The sequence below is a fragment of the Aegilops tauschii genome, chromosome 6, assembly GCF_002575655.3.
Source record: "Aegilops tauschii subsp. strangulata cultivar AL8/78 chromosome 6, Aet v6.0, whole genome shotgun sequence".
In the NCBI taxonomy this organism is placed as follows: domain Eukaryota; kingdom Viridiplantae; phylum Streptophyta; class Magnoliopsida; order Poales; family Poaceae; genus Aegilops; species Aegilops tauschii.
The window spans coordinates 369,509,638-369,530,185 of NC_053040.3; the positions used below are offsets into that span (position 1 = coordinate 369,509,638).

Consider the following 20,548-nt stretch of genomic DNA (forward strand, 5'->3'; position numbering starts at 1 on the left):
TCACAAGGCACATGCTGCAAAAACAAGTTAGACGTCCTCTAATTGTTGTTGCAAGTTTTTACGTGGCTTGTATAGGTTTCTAGCAAGAACGTTTCTTACTTACGTAGAACCACAACGTGATATGCCAATTTCTATTTACCCTTCATAAGGACCCTTTTCATCGAATCCGTTCCGACTAAAGTGGGAGAGACAGACACCCGCTAGCCACCTTATGCAACTAGTGCATGTCAGTCGGTGGAACCTGTCTCACGTAAGCGTACGTGTAAGGTCGGTCCGGGCCGCTTCATCCCACAATACCGCCGAAACAAGATAAGACTAGTAGCGGCAAGAAGAATTGACAACATCTACGCCCACAACTGCTTTGTGTTCTACTCGTGCATAGTAACTACGCATAGGCCTGGCTCATGATGCCACTGTTGGGGATCGTAGCAGAATTTTAAAATTTCCTACGCATCACCAAGATCCATCTATGGAGTATACTAGCAACGAGGGGAAAGGAGTGCATCTACATACCCTTGTAGATCGCGAGCGGAAGCGTTCCAATGAACGGGGTTGATGGAGTCGTACTCGCCGTGATCCAAATCACCGATGACCGAGTGCCGAACGGACGGCACCTCCGCATTCAACACACGTACGGAGCAGCGACGTCTCCTCCTTCTTGATCCAGCAAGGGGGAAGGAGAGGTTGATGGAGATCCAGCAGCACGACGGCGTGGTGGTGGATGTAGCGGGATCCCGGCAGGGCTTCGCCAAGCACTAGCGGGAGGGAGAGGTGTTGCAGGGGGAGAGGAAGGCGCCAGGGGCTGTGGTCCTACTGCCCTCCCTCCCCCCCCCCCACTATTTATAGGACCCCTGGGGGGCGGCCCTGGGAGATGGGATCTCCAAGGGGGGCGGCGGCCAAGGGGGAAGGGGGGTGGCTTCCCCCCCCCCCCAGTCAAGTGGGGCGCCCCCCACCCCCAGGGTTTCCAACCCTAGGCGCAGGGGGAGGCCCAAGGGGGGCGCCCCAGCCCACTAAGGGCTGGTTCCCTTCCCCTTTCAGCCCATGGGGCCCTCCGGGATAGGTGGCCCCACCCGGTGGACCCCTGGGACCCTTCCGGTGGTCCCGGTACAATACCCATAACCCCCGAAACTTTCCCGGCGGCCGAAACTGGACTTGCTATATATAATTCTTCACCTCCGGACCATTCCGGAACTCCTCGTGACGTCCGGGATCTCATCCGGGACTCCGAACAACTTTAGGGTTTCCGCATACTCATATCTCTACAACCCTAGCGTCACTGAACCTTAAGTATGTAGACCCTACGGGTTCGGGAGACATGCAGACATGACCGAGACGCCTCTCCGGTCAATAACCAACAGCGGGATCTGGATACCCACGTTGGCTCCCACATGTTCCACGATGATCTCATCGGATGAACCACGATGTCGAGGATTCAATCAATCCCGTATACAATTCCCTTTGTCAATCGGCATGTTACTTGCCCGAGATTCGATCGTCGGTATCCCAATACCTTGTTCAATATCGTTACCGGCAAGTCTCTTTACTCGTACCGTAATGCATGATCCCGTGACTAACTCCTTAGTCACATTGAGCTCATTATGATGATGCATCACCGAGTGGGCCCAGAGATACCTCTCCGTCAAACGGAGTGACAAATCCCAGTCTCGATCCGTGCCAACCCAACAGACACTTTTGGAGATACCCGTAGTGTACCTTTATAGTCACCCAGTTACGTTGTGACGTTTGGCACACCCAAAGCACTCCTACGGTATCCGGGAGTTGCACGATCTCATGGTCTAAGGAAAAGATACTTGACATTGGAAAAGCTCTAGCAAACGAACTACACGATCTTTGAGCTATGCTTAGGATTGGGTCTTGTCCATCACATCATTCTCCTAATGATGTTATCCCGTTATCAATGACATCCAATGTCCATAGTCAGGAAACCATGACTATCTGTTGATCAACGAGCTAGTCAACTAGAGGCTTACTAGGGACACGTTGTGGTCTATGCATTCACACATGTATTACGATTTCCGGATAACACAATTATAGCATGAACAATAGACAATTATCATGAACAAAGAAATATAATAATAACCATTTATTATTGCCTCTAGGGCATATTTCCAACATCGAGATACCGACGATCGAATCTCGGGCAAGTAACATACCGATGACAAAGGGAACAACGTATGTTGTTATGCGGTCTGACCGATAAAGATCTTTGTAGAATATGTGGGAACCAATATGAGCATCCAGGTTCCGCTATTGGTTATTGACCGGAGAGGTGTCTCGGTCATGTCTACATAGTTCTTGAACCCGTAGGGTCCGCACGCTTAACGTTACGATGACAATTATATTATGAGTTTATATGTTTTGATGTACCGAAGGTTGTTCGGAGTCCCGGATGTGATCACGGACATGACGAGGAGTCTCGAAATGGTCGAGACATAAAGATTGATATATTGGAAGCCTATGTTTGGACATCGGAAGTGTTCCGGGTGAAATCGGGATTTTTCCGGAGTACCGGGAGGTTACCGGAACCCCCGGGTAACTTAATGGGCCTTAGTGGGCCTAGGTGGAAGGGAGGAGAGGAGGCCAGGGCAGGGCCGCACGCCCCTCCCCCCCCCAATCCGAATAGGACAAGAAGAGGGGGGCGGCGCCCGCCCCCCCCCCCCCCTTTCCTTCCTCCCCTCCACCTCTTCCCCCTCTCTCTCCTAGTCCAACATGGAAAAGGGGGGGAGTCCTACTCCCGGTAGGAGTAGGACTCCTCCTGGCGCGCCTCTCCCCTTGGTCGGCTGAACCCCCCCCCCCCTTGCTCCTTTATATACGGGGGCAGGGGGCACCTCTAGACACACAATTGATCATTGATCTCTTAGCCGTGTGCGGTGCCCCCCTCCACCATATTACACCTCGATAATATCGTAGCGGTGCTTAGGCGAATCCCGGCGTCGGTAGAACATCAACATTGTCACCACGCCGTCATGCTGACGAAACTCTCCCTCAACACTCGGCTGGATCGGAGTTCGAGGGACGTCATCGAGCTGAACGTGTGCTGAACTCGGAGGTGCCGTGCGTTCGGTACTTGATCGGTCGGATCGTGAAGACGTACGACTACATCAACCGCATTGTGTTAACGCTTCCGCTTTCGGTCTACGAGGGTACGTGGACAACACTCTCCCCTCTCGTTGCTATGCATCACCATGATCTTGCGTGTGCGTAGAATTTTTTTGAAATTACTACGTTCCCCAACAAGCAAAACCCTGACTTGGTTTTATATATCTTTGATGGTTGCCGATGAGTCTATATATAGGAGAATCGGCCTCATAATGCGATCATGATCTAAACAAGGTATCCAACTCGAAGACTACAGCAGCCAAGAAACCAAAAAGTAAATGCAAAAGGAAGTCGTGCTCTTGCAAGACCACAAACTGAATTTCAACAAGTCATTCACACACATGTCAAGCAGTACACATAGGAACCCCCCCCCTTTCCGACCCACGCGTCGCCTTGCTCTGGCGGCACGGGGGGAGGAACCCTAGTGTCTCCACCTTATCTCCTCTCCCTTCCCCCACCCGTATCGTCGCCGCCAGAGGGCGCCCACCGGCGAAGTCCGGCCCGGCCCAAGGAAGGCGGCGGCGGGGCGCTAGCCCTTGACGATGCGGCACGACGAGGAGGGCAGCCACTTGGCCCGCCGGGGAGATCTGCGTGCCCCGGATCTGCTCAATGCGTGTTTGCAGCAGCGAGGTGGAGGTGAAGGGCCGCACGCCCATCCAACAGCGAGCACACGTGCTGGCTGTACGTGGAGGTGATGGGCGCTACCCATGTGGCATGGGGGCTAGGGGCGGTGCGGTCATGCGCGTCCACGTTGTGGGGTGTTGCGGGGGGTGCAGGCTCCCCCATCGCCACCCCCTCCCCGGTGGGCAGCCTCTAGCTTGGTGCAATCAAATCTGACGGGTCCTTATCGGCCGAATCTGGCGCCCTGGCGGCCGTTGTCCTAGAGGCGGCTCGGTCGGCGACTGACTCCTTATGGTTGCGTGGTGGCTCTAGGTCAGGATTGTGGTCTGCGGTATAGTGGTCTTCGCAGGACCTTCGGGCTGCTCTGGGATTGCACCACCGGTGGTGCTCCCGCTAGTTGTGTGCGGTGCAACAAGTGGCGTCTGCTGCTCCGGTCTGGTGGTGGTGTGTTGGAGAAGTCGTCGTCCTCGGTAGAGGTGCTCGGTTCCCCGGTGAAAGTCATGCTCGACTTCGGTCTGGGCTGATGGCGAATGATGCTCTTGGGTGTGATTTTCCTTGTTGGAGGCGCCATCGAGGGGATCTGACACCTCCTTGATCCATGTTCTTGCCTCCCGGTGAAAACCGTATGCAATGGTGGCACGTGTAGTGTCATTACTTCGTTGGAAGCTTTGCTTTGGAGCAAGTCTGGTAATGGAGCACTTAGTTGCTAGTGGTGCCGTGGATCTAGAGCCGGCAGCGTTTGGGTGAGCGTCGAGTCGTTGGTGGTGCTTCCGTTTGGAGTCGGTTGTTTGGTCGAGATGAGAGCAGCAGGGGCACCCTTCATATACAAGTAGCGTCGGGCGAGCTATGTCAGCTAGCCTCGTGGGATCGGAGCGGCATAGATTTTTGCTCTGTCGGACTTATCATTCCTCTCCAGTGTCATTGAGGCTTGCGGATATCCTCGTGGCAGCTTGGTATAATGCGACGGTTGTCTGTGTGCACTTTGGTAGCAGCGATCGACCGGGTGTGTTATGGGTTTTCGCCTTCCGGCGTTTTGTATGTATTCTGGTGCTTTAGGTCTAGTCTAGCTAGGCGCTACTATGGTGTTTACCCGGTTTTTCACAATAAACTGACCAGCCCTGTTTTCCTTTCTTCTTCTTTTTTTGCACTTACTTTTATGCGATGCATTCCTCTTTTATGGGGGTGATCAACGAATTTGACAGCTCTCATGTCAACATTAGAAAAAATCATATGTATGTGCATGCCTGTATCCATCACCCTGGCCCCGGCCCGTGCATGGCACGACGAGGCGAGAGTGTGCGTGTGGCATCACTTTCTAAGAGGGACTAAAGATTACACATACACCTCTTGCCATGCATGAGCTTTTGAAATTTACGTGAGCAACTAGTTAACGAGTGCTCCTTCAGGAGCCTCGCAACGATCAGCGCCACTTGGTGCGTTCTCAGCCGTTCACCACGTATCGCGTTCTGGGTGCTTTCTTTGGATTTTGTTTTTTTGTTTTTTTCGCATGCGTTTTTGGCTTTTTAAACGGGTTTTTTGGGGGGTTTTGGCATTTCAGTTTTTCACCTGTCTTCCTTAGCTTTTGGATAAATTTTTTGAAAAAAACAATTTTTGCGCAAAAAACGCATTTTTTTTTCTTTCGCGTGAGCCACTGTTTTGCTTTCACGAGAGGCACGGGTTTGCTTTCGCGAGAGTCACGGCAGTGCCTCTTGGAAACGGAAAAAATGTGTTTTCTGTTTTTTTCCTTTCGCGAGTCACGATTTTGCTTCCGCGAGAGGCACGGTTGTGCTTTCGCGAGAGTCATAGCCGTGCCTCTCGAAAACGAAAAAAATGTGTTTTCTGTTTTTCTTTCTTTCGTGAGAGACACGGTTTTGCTTTCGTGAGAGGCACGGTGGTGCTTTCGCGAGTGTCACGGCTGTGCCTCTCGAAAACGAAAAAAACGCATTTTCTGTTTTTTTTTTCACGAGTCACGGTTTTGCTTCCGCGAGAGGCATGGTTGTGCTTTCGTGAGAAGTATGGTCGTGCCTCCTCGGAAACGAAAAAAAACGTGTTTTCTTTTTTTTCGCGAGAGTCGCGGTTTTGCTTCCGCGAGAGGCACGGTTGTGATTTCGTGAGAGGCACGGGCGTGACTCTTTCGGAAAGGAAAAAACCCGTCCTCCTGGTCCGGTTTTTTCGTCAGGTTTTTCATAAAAAAAAGTTCGTCAAAATCTATCAACATGGGATCTAGTTTTGAAGATCTTGACGCGAGGAATCCACCAGTGAAAGCGGTTCGAGATTTGGACGCACGATTTAATAGATAAAACATTTTGAATAATGGATCTACGGAAAAAGGGAAAACTCCCGGGTTGCGACAAATGGCGCACATGCAGCGCACCACTTGTCGCAACCTGGGAAAAGTTGGAGTGATCTTTGCAATGAGTACTCCTCAACTAGTGATTTTGGAAATTTACTGAATTTACTCTGTATTCCCCTAGGCGAGGCCCACTAATTCTAACAGAAACGACCATATCATATCAGTTACGGAACCGGATCCTCTAACAGTGAGAAGGAAAGTTAGAGAAGCTATAATACGCTAACTTTCCTTCTTTCTATCCATACGATTATGGGTAAAATGACTTAAATTAATTTGCAAATTGATGATCTACTGTGTACATTTATAGTAACTAGTCAATGTGTACGTGCAATGCACGTTAATTTGGAAGTATATTAAGTGTATGTCGATATTAAGTAGGATATTATTTGTGTATTATTATGTGATTAGCATTATTTTTGGCATGAAATTAACTGCACGTTAAACATGTTAAGCGCTCGACATTGAAGCAGTCTAGGTCGTTGGATTGACATGATTTGATGGCCGAGATTAATTAGATCTGCCTCTTTGGGTCTTTTTATATTGGTATAGATTACATACAAACAAATTGATGGTGAAATAAAATTAATTAAATTATTTATATTTATAATAGATGTCAACATTAAACAACCTACTGACAGTCCCTCACTTCCCTTCTTCATTTTGTACCAGACTAACATGTAGCACCGTGACTTTCCTTCATAATGTTAGAGGATCCGGTTCCATCAGTTACCATGAAGGAACAATTCTCAAATAAAAAATAAAAAAAATGAAGGAGCGAACGGTGGAATGCATCTGCTCTGCTCCGAGCCGTCGACACGCTTGCGACTCGCTCAGGCCCCTACCCCTTGTCCAACAAACCGGTGCAGTCCTTCCTCCGCCCCACCGAGGTCGTCCTGTCGTGTACAGCGCGTTGGCGACGGACACGAAGGCCGGTGGAAGTCCAAGGCGAGAGCGCTGCTGAAGCTGCTCAAATCCAAATCAATTACAGTTAAGGTATTCACTAGAGTTAGTGTTTGGAAGTTAATGTTGCAGTTAAAGACTTGGATGTTCTTGTAAGTTCTGCACCAAGAATCTCTGCCAATGTCATGGTAGTATTCAATAATGTTCTGCCAATATTGCAGTTAAATGTGACTCTGTAAGGTTGATAGTCATTAAAAATTACTCGGATTTGTTTCTGACATTTTTGTTCTATCAAATAAGTAACTGCACTTAGAGCAACTCCAATGGGACGACCCATTTCGTCCGCGGCCGTCCGTTTGGATCGGCGCGGACAAAAAAGTCGGCCTAACGCGCCGATCCAAACGGACGCGCGTCCGATTTCGTCCGCCTGCCGACCCATTCCCGGCATATTTTTGAGCCTGATTTGCGTCGGTGCGGACACAAGACGGACGCGCGCGCGCTCGCCCTCTTTCCTCACCGGGCGCGCTGGTCGGTGGCACATTGGATTCACACCCTCGCCCACCTGCTACGTCGCTGACGCCGCCGGCCATTTTTTCAAATAAAAATGGATACATAGATAGTTCTAGCGTACACAGATAAAAGAAAAGACCACTATTCGTCGCTTTCTGACTCCGACTCGATAATGTCTTCCTCCGACGTCTGAATGTAGGCGTCAGCAAGCTGCTCGTCTTCAAAGTCCCAACCCGACGTTTCTCGTAGCTTCAGTTTCAATTGAGCTGCCTGCTTCCGCGAACGCTTGTCCTCCCGATAGGCGGCTCGCTCCCTCCTCCTCGCGTCCCTCTCCAACCTCCTTTGCTTGTAGAACTGGCGCTCGTCGACGATGTCCTGCGGGAAGCCTCCGCGCCACACCACCAAGGCTTCCACGTCCTTCTCCACGATGGCGAGGCGACGCTGCCGCCTCCGGTGGACACGACGATCCTCGTCGGTGAAAAGCCGCGGGAGAGGCGCCAGATCCTGGGCCCGCTAGCTCGACACGTTGGGAAAATTCATATCCCGACGAGGCCTCAGGAGGCGCCACGCCGCCGCGTCGTGCGCGCGGGCCGCCTCCTCTGCGGTGTCGACGGTACCGAGGATGAGACGTTTCTCGCGAAACCAGATCTCGGAGTAGAAGGCGCCGGAGCGGCGCTCGCGGACTCCACGAAAATCCAAAGCGCGCAGGCGGCGGATCGACATGGTGGCGCAGAGGCGGCGAGAGTGGGCGGCGGACAGAGTGTGGAGGGAGCGCCTTCTTTATAACGAGCGCCGGCCGCGGCGCGCGCGCGAACTTTTCCCGCGCGCTGGAGCGCCAAAACCAGCGCGCGCTAGGCCGCTTTCCCCCGCGCGCACGAACCTTTCCCGCGCGCTGGAGCGCCAAAACCAGGGCGACGGCATGATCTAAAACGCGCGCGGTCATGAAATGGGTCGGCCCGTTGGGCGCACTGCCGACCCAAAACTAAAAGACGGCGGGCAGGCGGCCGACCCAAACAGACAAAAAGCGGACAAAAACGCCGTCCGTTTGGATCGGCCCGTTGGAGTTGCTCTTACTAACTTTTGTTTCTGTCAAATAACCATCTGTTGCTGCACGAGCTTTACGATCTATTCTAGAGTTCTAGTGGCTGCTCATCTGCTTATGAGTACTACATATGTAGCTGTGGTTTCCTACAGCTGGAGACCGGCTTCATCACTGCGACTAATCGATTACTGTTATCCACAGGAACCAGTCAACACGCTTCTAATCTGCCTCTGAACACTGACAACAAACGTATGGTTACTAGTATTATCCTAGTGACAGATTTGTAAGCCTGTGGCTTCAGCAAACTAAAACTCTAGTGGAATGTTCATACATGCGCAAACGAGATTTCTTTGGTAAAGACGGATCAACGACAGTAAATAAATAAATTTGAAAAACAAGAGGAACCACCATAAAAAATATGGAACCAGAGCAATTCTTTGTGGGTCACACCCGATTATTTTCAGACAAATAAATTGGACCAAGTTTTTTTTCTCTTTATTGGAGATCAGAGAAGAATTCCAGGATGAATTGTTCACAATGTCAAGATCAGGATTTCCCACAAAAGTTGATGATGTTCCAGTTGCATATTTTCTACCAGAATGAAACAAGGTTGAAAAAAAAATGCAGAACTAGACAACTACAGTGCGGACCAAAGCCATAGTAAAACAAAGGAACACAAACCCATAAAGCGTTGAGATTGAATCTACCACTCTGCAGAACCAAACTGCAGGGTTCTTCCAGCTCTATACACAAAAGATTTAACTTCAGCTGTCACTCGATTTCTTCAATTCCTCCAATACTAGAAGCCGATATTAAACAAACATAAGCAGGCATGATGTTTTTCTCAGATTGGAATTAACTTTTCATTGCAGCGAAACGAAACGATAGGAGTTACAACTAGAAGTTGGATCTCACTAGACAAACTACAGAAACAAGCATAGCCAGCGCACTGGATTCACGACGGGGGGGAGTAAGACTACAGAGCAAAGCAGGAAACAGCAGTGTCAGCCAGCGGCAGCGCGCTGATGGCGCTCAGCCGCCGAAGCCGTAGAGGGTGCGGCCCTGGCGCTTGAGGGCGTACACGACGTCCATGGCGGTGACGGTCTTGCGGCGGGCGTGCTCGGTGTAGGTGACGGCGTCGCGGATGACGTTCTCGAGGAAGATCTTGAGGACGCCGCGGGTCTCCTCGTAGATGAGCCCCGAGATGCGCTTCACACCGCCCCTCCTGGCCAGCCTCCGGATCGCCGGCTTGGTGATGCCCTGGATGTTGTCCCGGAGCACCTTCCGGTGGCGCTTGGCGCCGCCCTTGCCGAGCCCCTTGCCGCCCTTGCCACGCCCAGACATCGCCGGAGATGAGATGGAAGCTGTCTACCACGAGAGATTTGGAGTCGCTGTGGAGTTTGGTGAGGAGGTGATGCGGATTGGGGGTGAGATTTATAGGCGAGCGGGGGATTTGGGAGGCGGGGTGGGGATCTGGTTTGGGGTTTGAGCGGGAGGATTTCGGTTTTCACGGGATGGGCTTCGTTGGAAGGATTCGTTTGAGACGTCGGATTGGGATGCGAGGGGCGTTCCTTCTGTTGATCGATGGCGCGGAGGGAGCGATCCGTGGGAGGGGGGTTGGTTGCCGTCGGATGCGAGATGGATGGAGGTAGATTCGGAACAGGGTTCGGCGCGGATAGGTGACGTGGCTACAGTTGTGTCGACTGTCGAGTGGCCAACGACGTCCATGGGGCACGCTGCTTTTTTTTTCGAGTAACAGGGGCGCGCTGCTTGGACGGGCCTCGTGGCTCGATGCAAAAATGATGGTACTGCTTTTTTTTCTATCTTCCAAATTGCTTGCTAAAATCATTAGCTCTTTTTTTTCGGGTGAAACTCATTAGCTCGTTGGGGTCAGTTATCAACAAAAAAATCACTGAGACTTCTCTTTCGGGGAAAACTCAGTTTTTCAGTCGGAAAAAGGAAGAATTACGGTGCTTGGTTGGTACCCAAATGCACCCTTGTCAAAATTTTGACACCCTATGATATTTTGGGCTTTCTGATTGGTTGTGAATTTTTTTGTGGTCTACATAAAAGTTATCCATTCAGTTAGTAATCTTTTACTCCCTTCGATGACGCATCCTCTATACAAATATAGAGGATGAGTCAATTAATTCGAATCGAAGGGAGTAGTATTTTTTGTTAAAGTGAGCGTCTCCAACGGGCTCAGGGTGGGCATAAAAACCGAGGAGCCGAAAACTGAACCCAAACCGAAAACAAAACTAAATTTTTGGTTAGTTGAATAAATGCAACAAAATTCTGTTGGCACAATCGAAAAGCCGAATTTGATTTGACCAGTATCGGATTCTGGGCTCCAAAACTAAACTAACCAGTTTAACTGAATTTAGCCCAGCAGGCACAACCAGCTCTCTCGTGAGACGCATCCATGTCACCGGCGACTAGCATGTTATGCATGTGTGAAAGAGTGTGGGTCTACGTGAGTAACGTCATCACGGGCATTTCATTAGCACCACCTTGCCTGGCTGCGGAGATGAGCATGGATTTTGGCTATAGAAGGATGCTCACTGACGCGTTCTTCAGCCTCAACTTATCATGGCCTTTCGGTATAAGCCAGAAACATAACCGTATTAGTCGGTTAATCAATTTTGTGGTGAGCTGTTTTAAGCTCACGATTTCATTTTCTAATTTTGATGACCGAATTTGAAAAACAAAATGGCTGGAAAACATTTTTTTTTGTTTATATCATACGCCAACCCAAGCAACACGCTAAAAAAAGCTGCTCTATACCTCCCATATAACGGACAGCCCAAAAAATCATATAAGGGTATCTCCAATGCTAACCCCCAACCCCGAAACGAATACGGTATTTGTTTGCGGACTAATGGACCAGTCTGTGGACAGTGGTGCACCACCGCCATCTAACCATGCCCCCTAAAATTTTCACCTATTTTTTAAGTCCGCGAGCTTAAAATAATAACATATCAAATTGCCGATGATTGAAAATATTCAAATGCGATGGTAATTCTTATTTAAACAATACAATCCAACTAAGTTTTCAAATAAAATAGTTCAAACTTGAATTCAACTCACACATATGTTCTAGTTTTCGGACATCGCCATGTCAAGAGTCCGTTTGGCAAGTGACACGTGTGACATCCACTCCATATACATAAAGGTGAATCATCTCCTTTACACGTGTTCACTTGACCCCTTCGAGGATGGTATACTACTTGACACTTCTCTCGTGTGCATGCATAGGTATTGTCGGAGCTTCACGGATGTCGAGGAGGAGTGCAAGCGTCAAGAAACAACTACACCATCTGCGAGGGAAGCATGGAAGTGGAGACGGAAGAAGATGGTGTTGCTGAAGCTACAACGGCCGGACATCCGGGCCAGAGGCCGGACATCCGGCGTCTGTGCAGCTGCGTAGGAGCTGCATCAACAGACGACCGAAGGCATCAGCGGTCGGACATCCAGCGCGACCCCAGACATCCAACGCCTCCCCAACGCCCGGACATCCGGCCTTCCCCCGGAAATCCGGCGCGAGGACTACAACAACGAAGGCCACTCCAGGCCAGACATCCGGCCCGATCCCTGGACATTCGGCACCTGCATGTGTGCAGCTTCAGGCCCGAAGCCCGGGTATCCCTCTCCTACCTACCCATTCGCCCCTAGCACTATATATACCTCTTCCCCTCCTCGTTCTAGGGATAGCTAAGATTAGAACTACACATTGGAGCTTAGCTCATGTACCTCCCCTTATGGGATTACTCTTGAGAGAGAAGACTCCATTGGAGTGCAGGCCTCCATATGGAGAAGATCCCTCGTGGATGCAAGACCTCCTAAGGGAGAAGGGTCTATCTAGATCATCAAGACCTTATCTCCTCTCGGATTTGGGATGAACTCTACCTTATATCTTTTCCTTTGATTGTTCATCTACCCTGTAGATCCATGTGTTTGTTAGTCTAGTGGATGTGTGATTGGACTTGTTCTTGAGTGCTTCTTCGTGTTCTCCCCGTGTTCTTCATGGGATCACCCTCCAAATCATGAAAGATCATCAAGTAGGGTTCCACCCTACATTATCTTGGTATCATGAGCCACGTTGATCACGAATTTGGAGTCCTTCCCTTCATTTTCCAGCATTTTTTGTTTGATTTCATCCCAATTCAAAAATCTTTACCAAAAATAGGCATACCATTTTTTTGCATTTTATTGGTTCTTGCGAGATTTTGTTGTTTTGCAAGTGGATCTTGGCACTCCCCGCCTCCTCACCACGAAATCCATCCCAAAATTTTTGTTTTCACCATCAATTTTGACCCACGAACCATCTATTTCCGCCCCAAATTGAGTTTCGGGGTCCAAATCCCTTGGTATTTGCATTGATAGCCCTGAGCCTGTTGCGTACCTTTCATATCGAGACTAGCGAGTTGATAATTGTCGGGCCACAGTATTTGTGCACCTTAGAGATGCGCTTACTCCGCGTAGCTATTTTGAGTGTGCAATCATCTTACAATCATCTTTGTGCCATTTAAGTCTCTCTTGTGCATATATTACATACTTGTCTCATATCTTGGCTCGAGCATCAAGCATAGTGGCAAAGCATATAAAGAAAGAGCAAAAGGCTTTTAAGCAAAAGAGGAGATACAAAAGAGCTTGTAAGCAATAGAAATAGCATTGAGCCATTTTTCATAGTTGAAAGGATCGAGATGGACCTAGAGGGGGTGAATAGGTACAATTACAAATTTAATTATTACTTGGCAATTTTAGGCAATAATGCGGAATATGAAGGTGAGCCTAACAATTGCAAGTGTAGTACTAAGTGCTAAGCAAGTAACACAAGTATGTAAGTAAGCACGCACAATATGATATAAGTAAGTGCTAAGAGACAAGTAACCACAAGTAGAGAGTTAGGGTTAGGAATAACCACAACTCCGGGAGACGAGGATGTATGCCGATGTTCACTTCCTTGGAGGGAAGCTACGTCACTGTTAGAGAGGTGGATGTTACCACGAAGGCTCACCCTATTCTCCCTTTGAGAAAACACCACGGAGGCGTTTCTCAACCACTAGTGGTAGACCTTGGGGTGGTCTCCAAACCCTCACAAACTTTTCCGGGGGTAATCACAAAGGTCGATTCCTCTCCGAAAGACTCCTACCGCCTAGGAGTCTCCAACCTCCAAGAGTAACAAGAAGGATGGGGAAAATCTCAAGACTTGCTCAAATCACGAATTCCTTTGGTGCAAGGAAGGAGAAGGAGTGGATCTATCACTTGATCGGACAACTTCTCTCAAATGCTCTCAAATCCCTTGGGGATCTAAGATTTGGTGTGGAGGAGTGAGAGAGAGAGAGTGAAAAGTGTTCTTGGCAAGCTCAAAGTGAATGGTCAACCTTATCCCGTGGGGGGAGAAGGCTGTATATAGTGGAAGTGGAAAAGTAACCTTTTGAGCAACTCAAGTGCACAGGAGACGTCGGACGTCCGGACAGGACCGGACGCCCGGTGGCACAGATAGGTCCGGACGTCCGACAGCCATCGGTCGTCCGGACGCTGGAGAACCACAAGCCATGAACCAGCACTCAGCCAACGGACGTCCGAGACGTTTCGGTCGTCCGCTGATCGGACGTCCGGAGGTGACCGGAAATCTGTAAATAACGTTCTGTAGAGAAGGTGTCGGTCATCCGGAGAGAGACGGACATCCGGCGACCGGACGTCCGGAGAAGCACGGACATCCGTAAATATTGTTCTGTTGACGAAACACCGGACGACCGTGGAGAGCCGGAAGTCCGGACAGCTGAGAGGGATCGGACGTTCGTAAGGTACCGGACGTCCGGAGAAAAATGGAGTTGGTGGGTTTTGAGCAAATCTTTCACTAGATCCAACGATCCCCTCTTAATAGTGCGGGATCCCTATACTCAAGAACAAACCGTAAACAAAGCCAAGGCTAATGTCTTGTATCTCCAATCTTGAGTTATATGCATTTGTCCCTAGTCATGATCCACACACGGCCTTTGAGACATAATCATGAGATATACTTGATAAACATGATTAGTCCCATATATGCATGTTGTCATCAACATCAAAATATGATTAAGGGCATGATTGCACTTTCAATCTCCCCTTTTTTGGTAGTTGATGACAACATACATGCACTTCTCAATAATAATAGAACTTTGAATATCAAAGGAGTTTGTTGTGGAGCTCCCCCTAACCATGTGCATAGTTAAAATAAGCATGAGAGGAGCTCCCCCTCAGATTGATATCGAAGCATCCAAACCAAAACTCAGCCAAACACTCAAAGTACACAAGAACCCATAATACCATAATAGATGCCTCACTCATATCATAGATCATAAAGCAAAGTCAGAACATGGTTCATGGCACGATACATAATATAGTTCATGGTTCTACATAACATAGTTCATGGTATGATACAAACTAATATCACCATATTACACAGTACTAAAAGGATAAGTGCTACTCCCCCTTGGCATCAAGTACCCAAAAGGGGGCCAAGAGGAGCAACCAGACCAACATCGTCATCATCAGAAACCTGCCTCATCATCATCATCATGAGCACCACTGCCACCGGCCTCGTCAAAGAAATCAGACCACTCAGGACCCGAAGGAAAGCCAAAGTCAGAAGGGGGCTCATCAGGAAAACGGTCATCATCACTCACATCGAACACTCCGGAGTCTCTCAGACGAGCCTTCAGAGCATTTTTGGAGGTGATAAGGCGCGTGACAACATTGTGATTTTGGGAGCAGTTAAAAGTAACAGCCTTCATCAAGGCAGAGTGGGCCTTCCCAAGAAAGCGAGCAATGCGACCAAAGGGTGCAGATCCGGAGGGAGCAGAACAAGGAATGCTAGCAGCATTGCGGTGCGGATGAGCAGAAGAGGAAGAGTCCTTGGGAACATAATCATCGGCCATGTGTGTGGTAATGACCCATCGCTCATGCAAATGAGTGCGGACAATAGGAAACGGAGCCACTCTCTCGATAAATGTCTGAAGAAAGGGAGCATGAGGAAAGGCCCGCTTGTGCTGGAAAGAAGCGAGGCGAATCTCATGCCATAGAAAATGAGGCACATTGATTTTCCCTTTCGGAGACGCATAGAGGTGATGCATGAGATCGATGCAGTAGCTACTGCAGGACCCCTTGTCACCCATCTTAGGATAAATGGTGCGAATGACACATTGATAGATAATGAAGAAAGGAGCGCGCCAAATCAAGACTTGGTTAAAACCCTTATGTTTTTCCTCATCAGTAAGTTCTGCTATGGGTTTGATAAGATCAGCACATGCATCAGTGCCCTTGGGTCTATGTTCGGGGTCATCATTGTGAATTTTGAACCCGGTGTCAGTGAAACCAAGGGCAGCAACAAATTGAGAATATGAAGCCGAGAGCTTTGTGTCGGAGGTTGTCCAAGTAACAGTGTTATTTGGACCGAAGAAACATGTGGCATAGAATTGATGAATGGTGGCTTGGTTAAAGTCATGTTGAAATGCAAATGGAGCAGCAAGATTGGAGGACTCAATGAGCTCAATAGCCCCGAAATATTTCTCTGGATGAGTACGAATATGCTCTAAATCAATGCACAGATGCAGAGAAAGACCCTTAGGATGATAGTGGTAAAAATGTCAGCTTGGACATTAGTGCGAAAACGATTGTCCCTAGAGTCACGAGCAACCGTAAATTGATCAACATCAGGACGCAACTTAAGATAGGAAGCAATGGGAACCTCGTTGAACCGCTTAGCATGACAGCCGCGTGGTAAAGGAGGTTCAAGAGAGATATGACGAGCATCACCGTGAGGTTGCACCGGAGGAGGAGGAGGCTTGAAGGTGGGCCGCCGAGTCCCGGGCTTGGGAGCAGTGGTGCGAACAGGGATAGGCTCTCCTCTCTCCATATGAGCCGGCTCATCTTCATAGTCAGAGGCCTCCGATGAGTCTTCGCTTGGAGAGCGGCGAGGCAGAGGAACATGCTTCCGAGGACGAGCCCGTTCTTGGGAATTGTCGGAATCACCGCGATGGGATGGATGAGAGGACCGAGACGGGGGCTCCTTGCGAGCAGAGTGCTTGGTCTTCACCATCTCGACCTTGGAGTGAAGAGCACGGAGAAGGTGTCGACCGAAATACATCAGCCAGAGGGCCGCGCCGGGGATGGGGCGACCCAAGCGGTGTGGCGTCGGCGAGGGCCACGGGCCGCGAGTGGCCGCAGCGAGGAGCCGCGAGACAAGGGCGGCGGCGGTGAACAGAGGAGGGGAGCGAACAAGGATTATGGTAAAATGACCCGAACCGCACCCCGCGCTATATATATGTGCCCGAGAAAATCCCAGACGACCGGAGTTCTACGGACGTCCGGTGCCTGGACCAGGGAAAAAATTAACGGAAGTCCGGATAGACCGGACGACCGGCCTGACGGCAACAGAAGACTTTTTACGTACGACCGGAGTTCTACGGACGTCTGGTCCCTGGGCTAGAAAAATTAACGGAAGTCCGGATAGACTGGACGACCGGCCTCAGGGCAACAAAAGGGATTTTACGGTCGTCCGGACACTACAAAAAAAAATTTACACTTCCGTGATGATATGTGTTTGTCACAGTAGGTCGCGTTTTTTGTCATGCATGTACATCCATGAAAATTTTATGATAGAATCAAGATAGTCATACCTGTGCTATCGTAGAAGTGTTCCATGACATTACCAAAATTATCATCACGGAAGTGTCCACTTCCATGATGATAAATCGCGCGTCACAGAAGTGCTTTCGTCAAGGGTGACCGACACGTGGCATCCACCGTAACGGAACACCGTTAAGCTATCGGGTCCGGTTTTGGATCTGATAACCCGCTAACAGCCCCGACCAATGGGGATTTGATAACCCACAAGTATAGGGATCGCAACAGTTTTCGAGGGTAGAGTATTCAACCCAAATTTATTGATTCGACACAAGGGGAGCCAAAGAATATTCTCAAGTATTAGCAGTTGAGTTGTCAATTCAACCACACCTGGATAACTTAATATCTGCAGCAAAGTATTTAGTAGCAAAGTAGTATGGAAGTAACGACAACGGTAGCAAAAGTAATATTTTTGGGTTTTGTAGTGATTGTAACAGTAGCAACGGAAAAGTAAATAAGCGAAGAACAATATGTGAAAAGCTCGTAGGCATTGGATCGGTGATGGAGAATTATGCCGGATGCGGTTCATCATGTAACAATCATAACATAGGGTGACACAGAACTAGCTCCAATTCATCAATGTAATGTAGGCATGTATTCCGAATATAGTCATACGTGCTTATGGAAAAGAACTTCCATGACATCTTTTGTCCTACCCTCCCGTGGCAGCGGGGTCCTAATGCAAACTAAGGGATATTAAGGCCTCCTTTTAATAGAGTACCGGACCAAAACATTAACACATAGTGAATACATGAACTCCTCAAACTACGGTCATCACCGGGAGTGGTCCCGATTATTGTCACTTCGGGGTTGCCGGATCATAACACATGGTGACTATAGACTTGCAAGATAGGATCAAGAACTCACATATATTCATGAAAACATAATATGTTCAGATCTGAAATCATGGCACTCGGGCCCTAGTGACAAGCATTAAGCATAGCAAAGTCATAGCAACATCAATCTCAGAACATAGTGGATACTAGGGATCAAACCCTAACAAAACTAACTCGGTTACATGATAGATCTCATCCAACTCATCACCGTCCAGCAAGCCTACGATGGAATTACTCACGCACGGCGGTGAGCATCATGAAATTGGTGATGGAGGATGGTTGATGATGATGACGGCGACGAATCCCCCTCTCCGGAGCCCCGAACGGACTCCAGATCAGCCCTCCCAAGAGGTTTTAGGGCTTGGCGGCGGCTCCGTATCGTAAAACGCGATGAATCCTTCTCTCTGATTTTTTTCTCCCCGAAAGTGAATATATGGAGTTGGAGTTGAGGTCGGTGGAGCGTTAGGGGACCCACGAGGCAGGGGAGCGCGCCCAGGGGGGCAGGCGCGTCCCCCACCCTCGTGGTCAGGGTGTGGGCCCCCTGACGTGGATTTTTTTTACCAGTATTTTTGATATTTTCCAAAAAGATGTTCCGTGGAGTTTCAGGTCATTCCGAGAACTTTTGTTTCTGCACATAAATAACACCATGGAAGTCTGCTGAAAACAGCGTCAGTCCGGGCTAGTTCCATTCAAATCATGCAAGTTAGAGTTCAAAACAAGGGCAAAAGTGTTTGGAAAAGTAGATACGATGGAGACGTATCAACTCCCCCAAGCTTAAACCTTTGCTTGTCCTCAAGCAATTCAGTTGACAAACTGAAAGTGATAAAGAAAAACTTTTACAAACTTTGTTTGCTCTTGTTGTTGTAAATATGTAAAGCCAACATTCAAGTTTTCAGCAAAGATTATGACTAACCACATTCACAATAACTCTTAGGTCTCATATTTACTCATATCAATAGCATAATCAACTAGCGAGCCATAATAATAAATCTCGGATGACAACACTTTCTCAAAACAATCATGATATGATATAACAGGATGGAATCTTGCTAGCCCTTTCTGAGACCGCAAAACATAAATGCAGAGCACCTTTAAAGATCAAGGACTGACTAAACATTGTAATTCATGGTAAAAGAGATCCAATCATAGTCATACCCAATATAAATTAATAGTAATGGATGCAAATGATAGCTGCGCTCTCCAGCTAGTGCTTTTTAATAAGAGGGCGATGACTCAACATGAAAGTAAATAGATAGGCCCTTCGCAGAGGGAAGCAGGGATTTGTAGAGGTGCTAGAGCTCGATTTTGAAACAGAGATAAATAATATTTTGAGCGGCATACTTTCATTGTCAACATAACAACCAAGAGATGCCGATATCTTCCATGCTACACACATTATAGGCGGTTCCCAAACAGAATGGTAAAGTTTATACTCCCCCTCCACCAACGAGCATCAATCCATGGCTTGCTCGAAACAACGAGTGCCTCCAACTAGCAACAGTCCCAGGGGGAGTTTTGTTTGCAATTATTTTGATTTAGTTTGCATAAAGCATGGGACTAGGCATCCCGGTGACCAGCCATTTTCTCGTGAGTGAGGAGCGGAGTCCACTCCTCTTGAGAATAACCTGCCTAGCATGGAAGATACGGACATCCCTAGTTGATACATGAGCTATTCGAGCATACAAAACAGAATTTCATTTGAAGGTTTAGAGTTTGGCACATACAAATTTACTTGGAACGCCAGGTAGATACCGCATATAGGAAGGTATAGTGGACTCATATGGCATAACTTTGGGGTTTAAGGGATTGGATGCACAAGCAGTATTCCCGCTTAGTACAAGTGAAGGCTAGCAAAAGACTGGGAAGTGACCAACTAGAGAGCGACAACGGTCATGTACATGCATTAAAATTAATAAACATTGAGTACAAGCATGAGTAGGATATAATCCACCATGAACATAAATATCGTGAAGGCTATGTTGATTTTGTTTCAACTACATGTGTGAACATGTGCCAAGTCGAGTCACTTAAATCATTCAAAGGAGGATACCACCCCGCTATACCACATCACAACCATTTTAATAGCATGTTGGCACGCAAGGTAAACCATTATAACTCATAGCTAATCAAGCATGGCACGAGCAACTATAATCTCTAATTGTCATTGCAAACATGTTTATTCATAATAGGCTGAATCATGAATGATGAACTAATCATATTTACAAAAACAAGAGAGGTCGAGTTCATACCAGCTTTTCTCATCTCAGTCAGTCCATTATATATCGTCATAATTGCCTTTCACTTGCACGACTGAACGTTGTCAAATATAATAAGAGTGCACGTGCATTGGACTAAGCTGGAATCTGCGAGCATTCAATAAACAAGAGAAGACAAGGCAATATGGGCTCTTGGTTAAATCAACAATAATGCATATAAGAGCCACTTCAACAATTTAATCATGGTCTTCTCCTATCGACCCCCAAAGAAAAGATAAGA

At 48.3% G+C, this 20,548-nt stretch overlaps 2 protein-coding genes across 2 annotated transcripts; both read right to left on the reverse strand.

The window, feature by feature from the left end:
* Positions 1 to 7,645: 7,645 nt before the first annotated feature.
* On the reverse strand, positions 7,646 to 8,227 carry LOC109762171 (uncharacterized). Its single transcript, XM_020320992.1, has 2 exons — positions 8,075 to 8,227; positions 7,646 to 8,008 (listed from the first exon to the last, which is right to left on the reverse strand). Exons 1-2 carry the CDS (start codon positions 8,225 to 8,227, stop codon positions 7,646 to 7,648), a joined length of 516 nt encoding a protein of 171 aa, XP_020176581.1.
* Positions 8,228 to 9,384: 1,157 nt separating this feature from the next.
* Positions 9,385 to 9,960, reverse strand: LOC109762158 (histone H4). The gene has a single exon (XM_020320978.4). It carries the CDS (start codon positions 9,888 to 9,890, stop codon positions 9,579 to 9,581), a length of 312 nt encoding a protein of 103 aa, XP_020176567.1. The 5' UTR covers positions 9,891 to 9,960; the 3' UTR covers positions 9,385 to 9,578.
* Between the last annotated feature and the right edge of the window lie 10,588 nt (positions 9,961 to 20,548).